This window comes from Sapajus apella, unplaced genomic scaffold (assembly GCF_009761245.1).
Source record: "Sapajus apella isolate SASKATOON/1434 unplaced genomic scaffold, GSC_monkey_1.0 scaffold10, whole genome shotgun sequence".
NCBI classification, from domain to species: domain Eukaryota; kingdom Metazoa; phylum Chordata; class Mammalia; order Primates; family Cebidae; genus Sapajus; species Sapajus apella.
The window spans coordinates 7,322,649-7,337,301 of record NW_022436950.1 but is presented as its reverse complement, the minus strand read 5'-3'; the positions used below and the strand labels follow the sequence as shown (position 1 = coordinate 7,337,301).

At 38.7% G+C, this 14,653-nt stretch overlaps 1 protein-coding gene and 1 pseudogene across 7 annotated transcripts in view; both read left to right on the top strand.

Annotated features, from left to right (window-relative positions):
• Positions 1-14,653, top strand: part of GIGYF2 (GRB10 interacting GYF protein 2) — a 163,138-nt gene that overhangs the window by 112,983 nt on the left and 35,502 nt on the right. For all 6 annotated transcript variants that reach the window (XM_032277894.1, XM_032277895.1, XM_032277890.1 and 3 more), the window contains 6 exons: positions 377-468; positions 1,934-2,041; positions 3,048-3,148; positions 6,832-6,932; positions 7,998-8,159; positions 10,901-11,059. In XM_032277894.1, coding sequence (XP_032133785.1) covers positions 377-468; positions 1,934-2,041; positions 3,048-3,148; positions 6,832-6,932; positions 7,998-8,159; positions 10,901-11,059 — 723 coding nt within the window. The remainder of the gene's footprint in view (positions 1-376; positions 469-1,933; positions 2,042-3,047; positions 3,149-6,831; positions 6,933-7,997; positions 8,160-10,900; positions 11,060-14,653) is intronic.
• LOC116551640 lies at positions 12,894-13,805 on the top strand (annotated as a pseudogene). Its single transcript, XR_004269025.1, has one exon. The product of XR_004269025.1 is annotated as a ferritin light chain pseudogene (transcript).

Genomic DNA, 14,653 nt, shown 5'->3' with positions numbered 1-14,653 from the left:
ATCCAGTTTCTCTAATTTCTGCATGATCTCCAAATTTACAAATCCACTTTTAAGATTGAGAGAAGTATACAGTCTTTCAGTTACCGTAATAACTGGAGTACAGTTGAACATCAGCTTTAGAGGCAAGATTGGAGAATGGCAGCTGAAATCAGGACCCTTTCTCACCTTAGGGGATCTTTTATAACATTGACACCACTGTTTCCACTAGATTGCATTGTTTAGTTTTCAAAGACACCTGAGTTTTTAGTCAAGTGTTTGGGTAAAAGGGAGGCAGAGGTCTTAGATTCATTTCGATTTCAGATACCAGCACTAAGTTGCTTTTAGGTTCTTTGCAGTTTATTTAATGCTATTTGTTTCCTCACCACCTCATTCCCAGGGAGAGCTGGACCAGGAACGACTGACCAGGCAGCAAGAACTCACAGCCTTATACCAGATGCAGCACCTGCAGTACCAGCAGTTCTTAATACAGTAAGAATAGTAATGCAGTAGGATGTACTGCAGCGTGAAAAGGGACTTTAAATAGAATCTGCTATCAAGTCTCACCTTTTACAAGAGCTAAAGTCTTATATGGCACTTCAGTCGCCCTGCTAGTGGCGTCTTACCACTATTCATTCTAATTTTAGTCTTGTCTTTTATATATTTATGTATTTATTTATTTTTGAGACAGAGTCTCACTCTGTCATCCAGGCTGGAGTGCAGTGGTATGATCTAGGCTCACTGCAACCTCCACCTCCCGGGTTCAGGTGATTCTCGTGCCTCAGCCTCCTGAGTATCTGGGAGTACAGGCATGTGCCACCACGCCCAGCCTATTTTTGTATTTTTAGTAGAGATGGGGTTTCACTGTGTTGGTGAGGCTGGCCTCAAACTCCCAGCCTCAAGTGATCTGCCTGCCTCACCTTCCAAAGTGCTGGGATTACAGGCGTGAGCCACCGTGCCCAGCTTATCTTACTTTTAAATACCAGAAGTTTAGATGATGACATGTAACTTTAATTTTGTAAGCTCTTTAGTTTGTAAGTGCCTCCTGAGTGGCTCAGCTTTGAATGCCACCATTGGGTGGGGGAGTGGGGATTGGGGGGAGTGTGGGGAAGCCATAAGTGAGAGGGTAGGAGGGAAAAAGTTAATTTTTTTTTTAGGAGCGGTATGGAATGATGGCAAAGTCAGTCAAAGTCAGTCAGATTTTGATTTCTCTCTTTTGTAGAAGAAATAAAATTTGCTGTTATATAGTGCAGAGGTTGGCAAAGTCTGGACTTTAGGCCAAACCTGGCCTGCTCTCTATTTTTATAAGCAAAGTGTTACTGAAACAGACACACCTGTTTGTTTGTAGGTTGTATATTAACTGCTTTTGCCTTAAGATGGCAGAATTGAGTAGTTGGAACAGAGAGTATTTGACCTGCAGAGATGAAACTATTTACTCTCTGGCCCTTTACAAAAGTGTGTCTAACCCTGATCTAGTGAAGAAAAATTACCTAAATTTCTCCAAGTTAAAAATATCAATGTATGAATTTTTATAGAACTGTTATATTTTTTACAAAGGGTGCTTCATATGGAAAAAGCTACTAGTTTGAATCTGTTTTATTTTTCATTTGTTTTCTGATAAAAGGTTAGTTATCTTGGGAGTTTACTGGTTTTTAACATTTGTGATTTTAAAAATATTTTTTCTAAATAGACCACTTTCCACTGAATTGTGAATTTTTTTGCTGTCCTCTTTCACTCAGAAACATGTCATCTATGACGAGTTCAGATCTTTCCAGAATGAAGCATAGAATTTTCTATTTGTCTGTTATCATAATGAAGAATTATTAAATATATTTGATAGTCATTTCTAATAGTGTTTCCTGAGACACTTTGAATTGAACTTTGACTTTCAACATCTCAATCATGTGAACTAAATGTGGATTGACAGGTTATACTTTTTTTTTTTACTTCTTTGAAGACAACAATATGCACAGGTTTTGGCCCAACAGCAGAAAGCAGCCCTGTCTTCCCAGCAGCAGCAGCAGTTGGCCCTTCTTCTTCAACAGTTTCAGGCCCTGAAGATGAGGTTGGTGATCATTCCATTATGTGTCATATTGGGTGCATGTGTTGTGGAAGAAAGGATAAATTGTGGTTTAGTGTGTGATATCTGGTACCAAACACAGCCTATACCTGCATGTTGTATGTAAAAACTATATACTTTTTAAAAATAATATTTCAGGTGGAGATAAACAATTATTTAGTCTTTTACTCATAGAGGATAAATTTTGATTAATCAAAAGAGCAAAGAACAATGAAAACACTTAAGAAGCAGTGTCGTCTTATGGAAGCTGCAACATTAAACTGTGGCCTAGGATTTTAATTTCACTTTCATCCATAGTATCTCAAGAAAGTATTAGCCACACCACCCAAGGTTATAATTTTCTAGAATCCAAAAGCCATTAAGGTAGGTCTAAGGAAAAGGAAATTTTGACAGAAGTCTAGAATAAATTTCTCCTGTTTCAGATTATCATTCATAGTAATATTTCTCCTGAACAAGTAACCGTCACTGCTCTCACAAACCTTACTGTCTCATTCAGCCAAAACTGTTCATATTTCTTTTGCGCCTTAACCCATCCTGTTAGGTAGGCACTTCAGGTGGTAGGAACTCCACTTTATAGATGGGCAAACTGGGACTCTGAGAGACTAAAGGACTTGATTAATGTAACACACAGGAAACTCAAGAGAAAAAAGTAAAATGCAGGCCTTTAATCTTAAAGTGCATTGACTTTTTCATTATAACGTGCTGTCTCTGTGATTTCTATTGAGATGATCTGGGTTTTTTAAGACAGTAAGTATATCCATCATTTAGAAGTCAATTCTCTGTTACCATAGAGGATTACAGAAGTGTGATCATGGTGCCCTTCTCTTCCACTCCAAACTGCTTTGGTAGTGTTAGGTTTTAGTAAAACAGTGAAGGTGTTTTCTAGCCAAATAACCTGGAGAACCTACAGATAATCTAGAAATTCCTCTTTATCATTTTTCTTTTTTTGCAAATGATAAGAACAAGTTAATTTTTTATTTCCCTTTTGCAGAATATCTGATCAGAACATCATTCCCTCAGTACCTAGGTCTGTGTCGGTGCCAGATACTGGCTCTATCTGGGAGCTTCAGCCAACAGCTTCACAGGCTACAGGTAAAAACTTAGACTGACCTTTAGAGCCACTTTAAGGATTTAGAGTCTAATAATAATTTTACAATTTAGCTCTTAAAAAATATATTAGGTTTCTAGATCCATTTTGTATTGCATATTAACAAAAAGGTCTGTTTTTTCCTAGATCCAAGCAATATTGAAGGTATTACTGAAAATATACTTTTAAGGATTTGTTTGAAATTATTTAGTGGATTTTTTTGTTTTTTGAGTCAGCGTCTCTTTTATGTTGATCTGATCAGTGTGGAAAAATCATTTAAATTATTATTTTTTTTTTTTTTTTTTTTTTTTTTGAGACGGAGTTTCACTCATGTTACCCAGGCTGGAGTGCAATGGCGCGATCTCGGCTCACTGCACATTTAAATTATTTTTTATCTCTTCAGCCAGATGGGAAAAAAAAGCATACATTAAAACATAAGTAACAATGATCTATTCTTTTGAGTTAAGAATTAATACCAGCTACGCATGGTGGTGTGTGCCTGTAGTGCTAGCTACTCAGGAGGCTGATGTGGGAGGGTTGCTTGAGCCCAGGAGTTCCAGGCTCCAGTGAGCTATGATCATGATAAGACACTTCAGCCTGGGCAACAGAGCCAGACTCTTGTCTCTAAGAAAAAAAAAAAGAGAGAGAGGCTGGGCAGAGTGGCTCACACCTGTTATCCCAGCACTTTGGGAGGCCAAGGCAGGCAGATCACCTGAGGTCGGGAGTTCGAGACCAGCCTGACCAACATGGAGAAACCCCATCTCTACTAAAAATACAAAATTAGCCAGGCATGATGGCGCATGCCTGTAATCCCAGCTACTCGGAAGGCTGAGGCAGGAGACTGGCTTGAACCCAAGAGGTGGAGGTTATGGTGAACCAAGATCACGCCACTGCACTCCAGCCTGGGCAACAAGAGCGAAACTCTATCTCAAAAAGAAAAAAAAAAAAAGAATTGATATAACTAATACTGTAGATACCCAGAAATTTTGGGAAAAGAAAAACCTGCTATGAAGTGAACACCTTTTCTCATTTTTATCTTTTTACATCAATTAGAAAATTTGGGGTTAAGTTTTTTTTAAGTCTTGGTATTGGTGGAGCACCTCTGTTTCGTTTCTTTTTTCCTTTCCTCTTCCTTTTCCTTTCCCTTTCCCTGTCCCTGTCCCTGTCCCTGTCCCTGTCCCTGTCCCTTTCCCTTTCCCTTTCCCTTTCCCTTTCCCTTTCCTTTCCTTTCCTCTTTTCTTTCCTTTCCTCTTTCCTTTCCTTTCGTCTTTCCTTTCCTTTCGTCTTTCCTTTCTCTTTCCCTTTTTTTTTTTTTTTTTTTCCTGAGGCAGACTCTTGCACTGTCACCAAGGCTGGAGTGCAGTGATGTGATCTTGGCTCACTGCAACCCCCGCCTCTCAGGTTCAAGCGATTCTCCTGCCTCAGCCTCTGAAGTAGCTGGGGCTACCTACAGGCACATGCCGTCACACCCGGCTGCTTTTTGTATATTTAGTAGAGATGGGATTTCACCATGATGGCCAGGCTGGTCTTAAAGTGACCTCAAGTGATCCACCCGCCTTGACCTGTCAAAGTGCTGAGATTACAAGTGTGAGCCACTGTGCCCAGCCGAGCTCCTCTGTTTCTTAAGGTCTAAATACCTGCATAGGTGGACGGTTTGATCCATGGTTAGTCCTTTCAAGAAATCATAGTTGGTATTGAGATCCCCAAGAACTATATGCCTTGATGGAGTTTGTCAGGAGCTGTTGAGCCATTCAGGTCATGCCTCTGTTGTTTACATTGACCTTGCAGGTTATGGCAGAAGGATGGTTGCTCATTAACTTTCCATGCTGTTTGTACTTTATTTTCTCTTGGTAGCCATTTATAGTTAGAATATTAAGAATACACGTTGAGCACCATTCCCTAATCCAAAAGTCCACAATCCAGAATGCTCCAAAATCTAAAACTTTTTGAGCACTGACATGATTTCATGAGTGGAAGTTTTATTTTATTTTGTTTTTGCTTTTGAGGCAGAGTCTCACTCTGTTGCCGAGGCTGGAGTCCAGTCGCACAGTTTCGGCTCACTGCAACCTCTGCCTCCTGGGTTCAAGAGATTCTCCTGCCTCAGTCTCCCGAGTAGCTGGGATCACAGGTGCCCACCACCATGCCTAATTTTTGTATTTTTAAAAAAGATGGGGTTTCACCCCATTGGCCAGGGTGGTCTCAAACTCCTGGCCTCAAGTGGTCTGCCTGCCTCGGCCTCCCAAAGTGCTAGGATTACAGTCACAAGACATGACACCCAGCTGACGAGTGGACAATTTTACACATAAATACTTAACATAAACATTTTGTTCATACCCCAAATTATTAAAAATGTTGCATAGGTCAGGTGCAGTGGCTCACGCCTGTAATCCCAGCACTTTGGGAGGCTGAGGCAGGTGGATCATAAGGTCAGGAGTTCGAGACCCGTCTGACCAACATGGTGAAACCCTGTCTCTACTAAAAATACAAAAATTAGCCAGGTGTGGTGGCACGTGCCTGTTATCCTAGCTACTCGGGAGGCTGTGGCAGGAGAATTGCTTAAACCTGGGAGGCAGAGGTTGCAGTGAGCCGAGATTGTGGCACTCTACTCCAGCCTGGGTGACAGAGTGAGATTCCGTCTCAAAAAAAAAAAAAAAAAAAGCTACATAAAAGTACCATCAGGCTATAGGCTATGTCTATAAAGTGTTTATGAAAGATTAATGAATTTTTTGTTTAAACTTGGATCCCATCCCAAAGATAGCTCATTATGTATATGCAGATATTTTAAAATCTGAAAAAAAAATCCAAAATTTGAAATGCTTTTGATCTGAAGGCATTTTGGATAATTGATACTCAACCTGCATACTCCAGTGTTTTGGAAACTTTTAAATACTCTATTAAACAATTTATTGCTTTGGGTTTCTATGCAGTCAAAGTCCTTTACAAATAGTCTGGTTTTATACAGACAATATTTGATAGTTTATAAATAGACTATGATAGGAATGTAGAAAATAGAGAATGCTGAAAAGTGATACCAGCAAACTTCACTGGCAATAGGACAGTGAACCGAGAAGCCATTATCTGTTTACTTCCAAATGTGATCTTCCAGTGCCTTTCAGGTTAGCAGGACCAGATCTCATTTATGAGACCTGTCTAGCTTTCCAGAGGCCTGTGCACCTCCAGCTGTAATGCTTACTTGCAATCTGTCTTTATTGAGATGAAATTCACTTAACACAAAATTAACCATTTTTTAAAGTGAACCGTTCAGTGGTATTCACCATGTTGTGTAACCACCTACTTCTCTCTAGTTGGTGTGCAGTGAGAGGCTGAATGGTTATTGGAAATCTGTGGGCTTTGGAATGTAATACACTGGGATTTAAATCCTGACATGGCCGCATTCTTGCCATGTGCCCTTGGGAGTGTTAGAAACTACTTCTGACTTACATGGCTTTGTGAGGATGAGGTTAATTTTGTAATAAATGTCTGATACTTCACTTCCTTCTAGATGTGTTAAAGGATATTCATAGAAGCTAGAGTCCATTCACAGTTCAGCCTGCTTAGAAGCAAAACAGATTATGTTTGGTGGAGCTCATTTAGGCACAGGGAAGTAGCTTTTTTCATGATTCCTACGGATATGTTACCATGTGTGTAAGCTCTGTCATCCCTATTTCTTTCTTTTGTTGTCTTACAGTTTGGGAAGGTGGCAGTGTATGGGATCTTCCTCTGGACACCACGACACCAGGCCCTGCCCTGGAACAACTTCAGCAGCTAGAGAAGGCCAAAGCTGCAAAGGTCCGAAACTCATTCTTCTACAGCAGTGCATTGCCATCTTGCTGCAGGAAATAAACATTGCTGTTTATTCATCTCTCTAGTTAGCTAGCTGTACTTTTTACTTTCACTTTTACTGCTGCTTAGCTGGTATAAGTACATTTGTATTGTATCTTTATTGTACCCTCTTCTCCCAAAAAAATTTCAAAACAATTTAAATTACTATGTTTGGATTGGTTAGTTGGCATATTGATGATTATAGGCACAGATATATTTTAGTTACATTATTTATGGTATGAACGTTTGTTATAAATAAGAAGACTGTGAGAAAATATCCACTTCATTATGGATGAGACTCCTGATATGTGGCTTGAGTTCTCCCATTGAATCTTCATAGTGGTGTTTGTTTATGTTTCTCAGTATCCTCAGACATACCAGCCAAAAAGTGCAGCAGTAACATTAGATCGTGAGTTCCATTCAGTTTTTAGAAGAGCTAAATCTTAAATTTTGGTTTTAGTACTTGCCAGAAAAGAATGTCTACATCAATTACTTAATGTCATTATAATGATTTTAGGTTCTCATGCCTACAAGAGAGTGTTGTTACTGTTTTAGACTCAATGCAGTCTTATCCCCTGAGGGTGTGACAGTCTCCTTAGAGTGCCCAGAATGTGGAAAGGTTCATTCAACATTGCCATTAAAACATGATAGCCACACTGTTAAATGTTCAATCAGAAAATTCTATGTGGTGTAATGGTAATGTCGAATGTGGAGGCAAGTACAGGTAGGAGGAAATTGTATTCAGTTGCAACGAGCATAAAATTCTTCTAATTACTGTGATATGTCACAGCTTAGAGTTCTTACAGTGTGTACATGTTGCAGCATATATCAAAATTTCCTTCCTTTTAAAGGTTGAATAATATTAATATTCCATTGTATGTATATACCAAATTTTGTTTGTCTGTTGATCTGTTGGATCACTCAGTCGCAGTACAGTACAAATAACTGTGAATAGATAATACTAGTCAGTCCTTTGGGAGTGTTCCTGTGCTTGGTTTCCATTTTCTAAGAGTACTCTTTGTGTCATCACAGCTAGAGCAAGAGAGAAGGGAGGCAGAAATGAGGGCAAAACGGGAGGAGGAAGAACGAAAGAGGCAAGAAGAACTCCGAAGACAACAAGAGGAAATTCTTCGGCGACAGCAGGAAGAGGAAAGGAAAAGGCGAGAGGAAGAAGAACTTGCCCGAAGGAAACAGGTATATCTCTGGGAACTCAGACCATAGGATAGTGCTTGATGAAGTCCACAGGATTGGGGTTAGAACCTTAGACGACTCGTTCACCTTGGAGAGAATCTCTGTTTTCCACCAACACCCACTTAGGGATATCCTTCAGTCCTAGTAAACCACTGGAATTTATTTTCTTTGCATATTTCCTAGGGCTTTTTAAACGAGTTAGATTTCAGAAGTTCTGTCCTTGTGGCTGAAAACAATGAGAAAAGTAACTGATGTGCAGCATTAAATGTCAAATTCTGAAAGCCACATGGACTTTAAGAAAATTGTGCTAACGTATACATAAAATTTACCATTTTAAATGTACTTTTAGTGGTGTTAAGTATATTCATTCACATTGTTGTGCAGCCCTCACAGATATGTCTAAAACTTCTCCAGCTTTGCAAACTGAAACTGCATACCCATTAAACAAGGAGCCCCACTCCCTCCATCCCATAGCTCATAGTAACCACCATTCTTCTTTCTGTATCTGTGAATTTAAACTAATTCAATTCCTTATGTAAGTAGAATTATACAATGTTTGTCCTTTTGTGATGGGTTTATTTCATTTAAGTTTTATTCATGTTGTAGCATATATCAGAATTTCCTTTGTGAAGGTTGAATAATATTACATTGTGTGTTTATCCATTCCTATTTTGTTTATCCATTTCTCTGTTGATGGACATTTGGATGACTTCCACCTTTTGGCTCTTGTTAATAATGGGGCTGTAAACATGGGTATATAGATACCTGTTTGAGTCCTTGCTTTCAACTCAGATTTTGTGTATACACCTAGAAGTGGAATCGCTGGATCATATGGTAATCCTCTTATTTTTTTGAGGAACTGCCAGATTGTTTCCAACAGCAGCTACTCCACTTTACATTCCTGCTGACAATGCACAGCGGTTTCAGTGTCTCCAGGTTCTACCAACACTTGTTGTTGTTGTTGTTTGTTTTTGTTTATTTATCTTTGATAATGGCTTTTTAAATGGGTGTGAAGTGGTATTTCATTGTAGTTTTGATTTCCATTTCCCTAATGATTAGTGTTGTTGAGCATCTTTTCACATGCTTATTGACCATTCAGACGTACTTTTAAAAAGTATCTTTGACTAAGACCTCTGCCTTCTCTTTATTCTTTCCGTTAATGAATCTCTTCTCTATTTTAATGACTAGTCTTTCAAAATAGGGAGCAAAAAAAAACAACTCTACACATATATTTGCTTTATAACATTTTCTATATAGCTGAGCAAAAATCAGAAAGATAAGACAAATTTTATTTTTCCCCTAGAAAATAGGTTTTCATTTGAAGAAATTTAGACAGAAATCATCTAGCAATAATTTCAAATGTAACCATGTTTGTGTATGGTATGAGATGAGGGTCTGATTTCATTCATCTGCCTATGGATATCCGGTTTTCTCACCACAATTTATTAAAGAGACTAATCTTTCTCCATTTTCCCCATTATGTGTTTCAGGCATCTATATGAAAAATCAGTTGAGTGTAAATGTGTGGATTTATTTCTGGGCTTTGTATTCTCTCTTTGCTTTCTTCTTCTTCTTCTTTTTTTTTGGGGGGGGGTGGGAGGGGGAGACAGTCCCCAGGCTGGAGGTATATATCATTTGTACTTATTTTATAACCCTCCTTTTGACATTAATGAATTATGTCATCTTTCCATGTCAAATATATATCTAAAAATTTACATCATATTTGCTAGCTGTATAAAATTTCACTTTATAAGTAAATTATAGTAAGTTAATCAGTTCCCTATTGTTGGACATGTGCGTTGTTTCCAGTTCATCACTGTTAGATAAGCGTTTGAATGAAAGTGTTGTAGATAAGTGTTGTCGCTGTCTTTGCTTAAGGATTTATAACCAGGGAAGTGTAGCATTTTTAATGTTTTTTGGTCTTTTGTGTGTGTGTGTGAGGGGAGTTCACTATTAACGTGCTTGGCTCATTTTCCATTGGGCTTTTCCTAGACTCCAGTTGAAAGGATCCACACTCTTAATATCCCCATGGTCTGGCCTTTACCACTTGTTTCCTACTTGTTGGCCCCAAGAGGTGCTCTGTGAGAAACCAAAAAGATCCATGCTGAGATGTAATTGGAACTACTGTTAATACTTAGAATCACTACACCATAGCATATAGAGGCTCCAAGGAATATTGCAGTAAAGAAGTATATTTAATTCTGTGTTGCTCAGTTTTCTATGAGTGATCTCAAAAATGTGTTCTCTTTGTGTGTAATACTTAATAGTATTTGTGGGATTTTGATCTTCAAAACGTGTTCTGGGACACATGGCTTTTACTCAGTACTTCTGACTGAGAGAACCTATCTTACCCAAAATTGTTGGTGGCTGTGTTGATTTGCCCTCTTGATGCCTTAAGTTCCCAGTTGATTAGGGACTAAAGATACCAGTAGAGAAACCAAAGGTTTAAGTGTAATGTAGCTCTTTCTAGGGTTAATCAGTAAATTATTAGCTAATATAGAAACCAGGATAGACTTACAGTGTATTGTAATTTAACTACTAATATTTTAAATTCAGTTTTCTTTTTATTGTAATGTGTTCTATTCCCCAACTTACATGTATAATTTTTACTCCAGATCCTGATTATGTACTTTTATGTTTACTTTTTTATGGATTCTTAGCAGCACATAGCCTATTCAAATATGACATAATAAATTGATTGATAGACCTGAGTCTGTCCCACACCCTCCATCTTTTGTCCTTAGGAAGAGGCTCTGCGTCGCCAGCGGGAGCAAGAAATTGCATTAAGACGACAGCAAGAAGAAGAAGAAAGACAGCAGCAAGAAGAAGCTCTTAGAAGACTGGAAGAGAGAAGAAGAGAAGAGGAAGAAAGGCGGAAGCAGGAAGAATTGCTACGCAAACAGGTGACCAGATGGTTTTCTCTTCTAATTGTTCCTTTGAAGCCGGGAATTAGTGATTTAGAAAATATTAGGACATTAAGATAGCCTATGTAAAATTTTTTCAGGTTGCTAAAAATTACCGAAAGAAACCTAAATGGCTCTTATTACTTCTGTCTAAATTTCTTCAAATGAAAACCTATTTTCTCAAGGAAAAATAAAAATTTGTCTTATCTTTCTGGTTTTTGCTTAGCTATATAGTGGAAATGTTGTAAAATAAGTGTTTTGGTTTTTTTTTTTTTAAGCCCGTTTGAAAGTTAAAATAAGCAGAATAGTGCAACATAAATCACCCAACAATAATTTTTGACGTAATGATTTTTGTGTATGGTGTGAGATGAGGCTCTGATACCATTCTGCCTATGGATATCTAGCTTTCCCATCACCATTTATTAAAGAGACTGTTCTTTCCCCATTGTGTGTTTTTGGCATCTGTGTCAATGAGTGTAAATGTGTGGATTTATTTCTGGGCTTTACAGTCTCTTTTTGCTTTTTTTTTTTTTTTTTTATAAATCAAGAGCCTCACTCTTTTGCCCAGGCTGGAGTGCAATGGCGCAATCTTGGCTGACTGCAGCCTCTGCCTCCCCAGCTCAAGCAATTCTTGTGTCTCAGCTTCCTGGGACTACAGACATGTGTCGCCACATCTGGCAAATATTTTTGTATTTTTAGTAGAGACGGAGTTTTGCCATATTGGCCAGGCTGGTCTCAACTCCTGGCCTCAGATGATTTGCCTGCCTCAGCCTCCCATAAGTGCTGGGATTACAGGTGTGTCTTTTTGCTTTTTTGACTGTATTCTTTGAAACACATAATTTTTTCATTTTGATCATGTCCAATTTATCATTTAATTAAATTAATTATTTATCTAGTTATTTTAAGACAAACTGTTAAGATGAAGGCTCACTCTGTTGCCCAGGCTGGAGTACAGTGGTGCAGTCTTGGCTCACTGCAGCCTCTGCCTCCCAGGTTTAGGCAATTCTTCCACCTCAGCCTTCCGAGTAGCTGGGACTACAGGCATGCGCTGCAATGCCCGGCTAATTTTTATATTTTTGATAGAGAGGGGGTTTTGCCATGTTGGCCAGGCTGGTCTTGAATTCCTGACCTCAGATGATCGCCCACCTCGGCCTCCCAAAGTGCTGGGGTACAGGTGTGATTCCTCTCACCTGGCCAATAATGTCCAATTTATCGTTTTTTTTTTTTTTTTTTACACAAGTTCTATACTTTTAGCTCTTTCAGGTTTACATTCTTTATATTCTCAGTACATGTTCTTTGTTAGGTAAATGTTGTATGTACTTTCCTCCAGGCTATAGCTTGTCTATTTATTTTCCTAGGTGCATCTTTTGACAAGCAGAGATTTTTTATTTTGATGAAATCCTATGAAATTTGTCTTTTATTATTAGTGGGTTTTTTCCCCCTCTATATAAGAAATGTTTGCCCACATACAGATTATTAAAATATCTCCTGATTTTTTTTTTTAAGCTTTGTAGTTTTGGTTTTACAAGTAGTTTGAAATATTTTTTCTGTATGATGTGAGGTATGGGTTCTTTCAGTGCCAGTTTTCGCATAGTCTTTCCTTTTTCTATTGAATTTTTGATGCTTTTGTCAAAGTCAATTGTATAACTATGGTTTGTTTTTTTTTAATGGACTCTTCCCTTCTGTTCCATTGGTAAGTTTGCCTGCCTTTAAATGAGTATGCACTGATTTGATTACTGTGATAGCTTTGTAGTAACTAGAAGTCAGTCAGTGTGTCTTCCAGCTTTGCTTTTTTATTCAAGACTGTTTGACTAAGATCTTTTGCCTTCCCATTAAAATTTAAAATTATCGAGTAGTTCAGGGGTCCCGCAGATCTGTCTCTTGCTTCAACAGTGTTTGGACGGAAAAGATCCCGGGGACTCTTTCTTCCAGCCTCCGACCGCCCCCCAATTTCCTCTCCACTTGCAACCTCCGAGACCATCGTCTCGGTCATCTCCTGCTTCTGGGAACCTGGCTAACACCGTTTTTGTGGTTAGCTCCTTTTTGCCGACCAACCATGAGCTCCCAGATTCGTCAAGAATTATTCCACCGACATGGAGGCAGCCGTCAACCACCTGGTCGGCGTGTACCTGCAGGCCGCCTATACCTACCTCTCTCTGGGCTACTATTTTGGCCACGATGATGTGGCTCTGGAAAGCGCGAGCCACTTCTTCGGCGAATTGGCCGAGGAGAAGCGCGAGGGCTACAAGCTTCTCCTGAAGATGCAAAACCAGCATGGCGGCCGCGCTCTCTTTCAGGACATCAAGAAGCCGGCTCAAGATGAGTGGGGTAAAACCCTGGACGCCATGGAAGCCGCCATGGCCGCCGCCATGGCCCTGGAGAAAAATCGGAACCAGGCCCTTTTGGATCTTCATGCCCTGGGTTCTGCCCACACGGACCCCCATCTCTGTGACTTCCTGGAGAGTCACTTCCTAGATGAGGAAGTGAAAATCATCAAGAAGATGGGTGACCACCTGACCAACCTCTGCAGGCTGGCCGGCCCAGAGGCTGGACTGGGCGAGTATCTCTTTGAAAGGCTCTCTCCAGCACAACTAACACAACTAAGAGCCTACTGAGCCCAGCAACTCATAAAGGGCCTTTGCAAAATAACAGGGCTTCTGCCTGTTATTCCACCTTCTCCAGCCACCAGGCAGCTTTCTAACTCCCCTAACAACCCTTGGACCAAATGGAAAAAAAGCTTTTTGAAAAAAAAAAAAAAAAAAAAAAAATATTAAAATTATCTTCTTAATCTCTATATAAGTAAAAACCTACTGTGATTATGATTTGGATTGTGTGGAATCTATAAATTGAGGAGAATTTGCATTTTAAGATATATTGAGTCTTCCAGGCAATGCACATGGTATATTTTTCCATTTATTTATGTTTTCCTAGTTGTTTTTTCTCAGTACCATTTTGTTTTCATTATATGGGTTATGTACATCTTTAAAATTTTGATTTTTTTTTTTTTGCTATTATAAATGGAATTTTATAAGTTTATTTTTCATTTCTATATAGAAATATAATTGATTTTCATATACTGATCTTATATCCTGAGACCTTGTTTATCTCAGCTTACTACCTCTAATAGTATTTTGTTGATTCCTTAGGATTTTCTATGGAATTTTATTGATAAATAGGAACAGTTTTAATCCTTCCTTTTCATCTTTGGAAAGAAATGGTTAAAGTGGATGATGGACAGCCTTATTTCCAGTATTAGGGAGAAAATGTCCAGTATTTCACTATTAAATATGTTGATAGTTTTTCATAAGTATCTGTTATCCAACTGAAGAAGTTTCTTTCAACTCCTAGTTTACTGAAAGTTTTTCCATGAATAGATATTGAGGTTGTAAAATGCTTTATCTGCATTGATTGATGATCATTTAGTTTTCTCATTCTGTTCATATGGTGAATTATACTATTAATAACTGAGTTTTGAAGGTTAAGCCAACTTTGTGTTCCTGGATTACCACCCTACTTTTGTTAAGAATATTTGCATCTGTGTTCATGAGGAAGATCTAGGCCTATAATTTTCTTTCTCTTCTCCTTTCTTTTTTT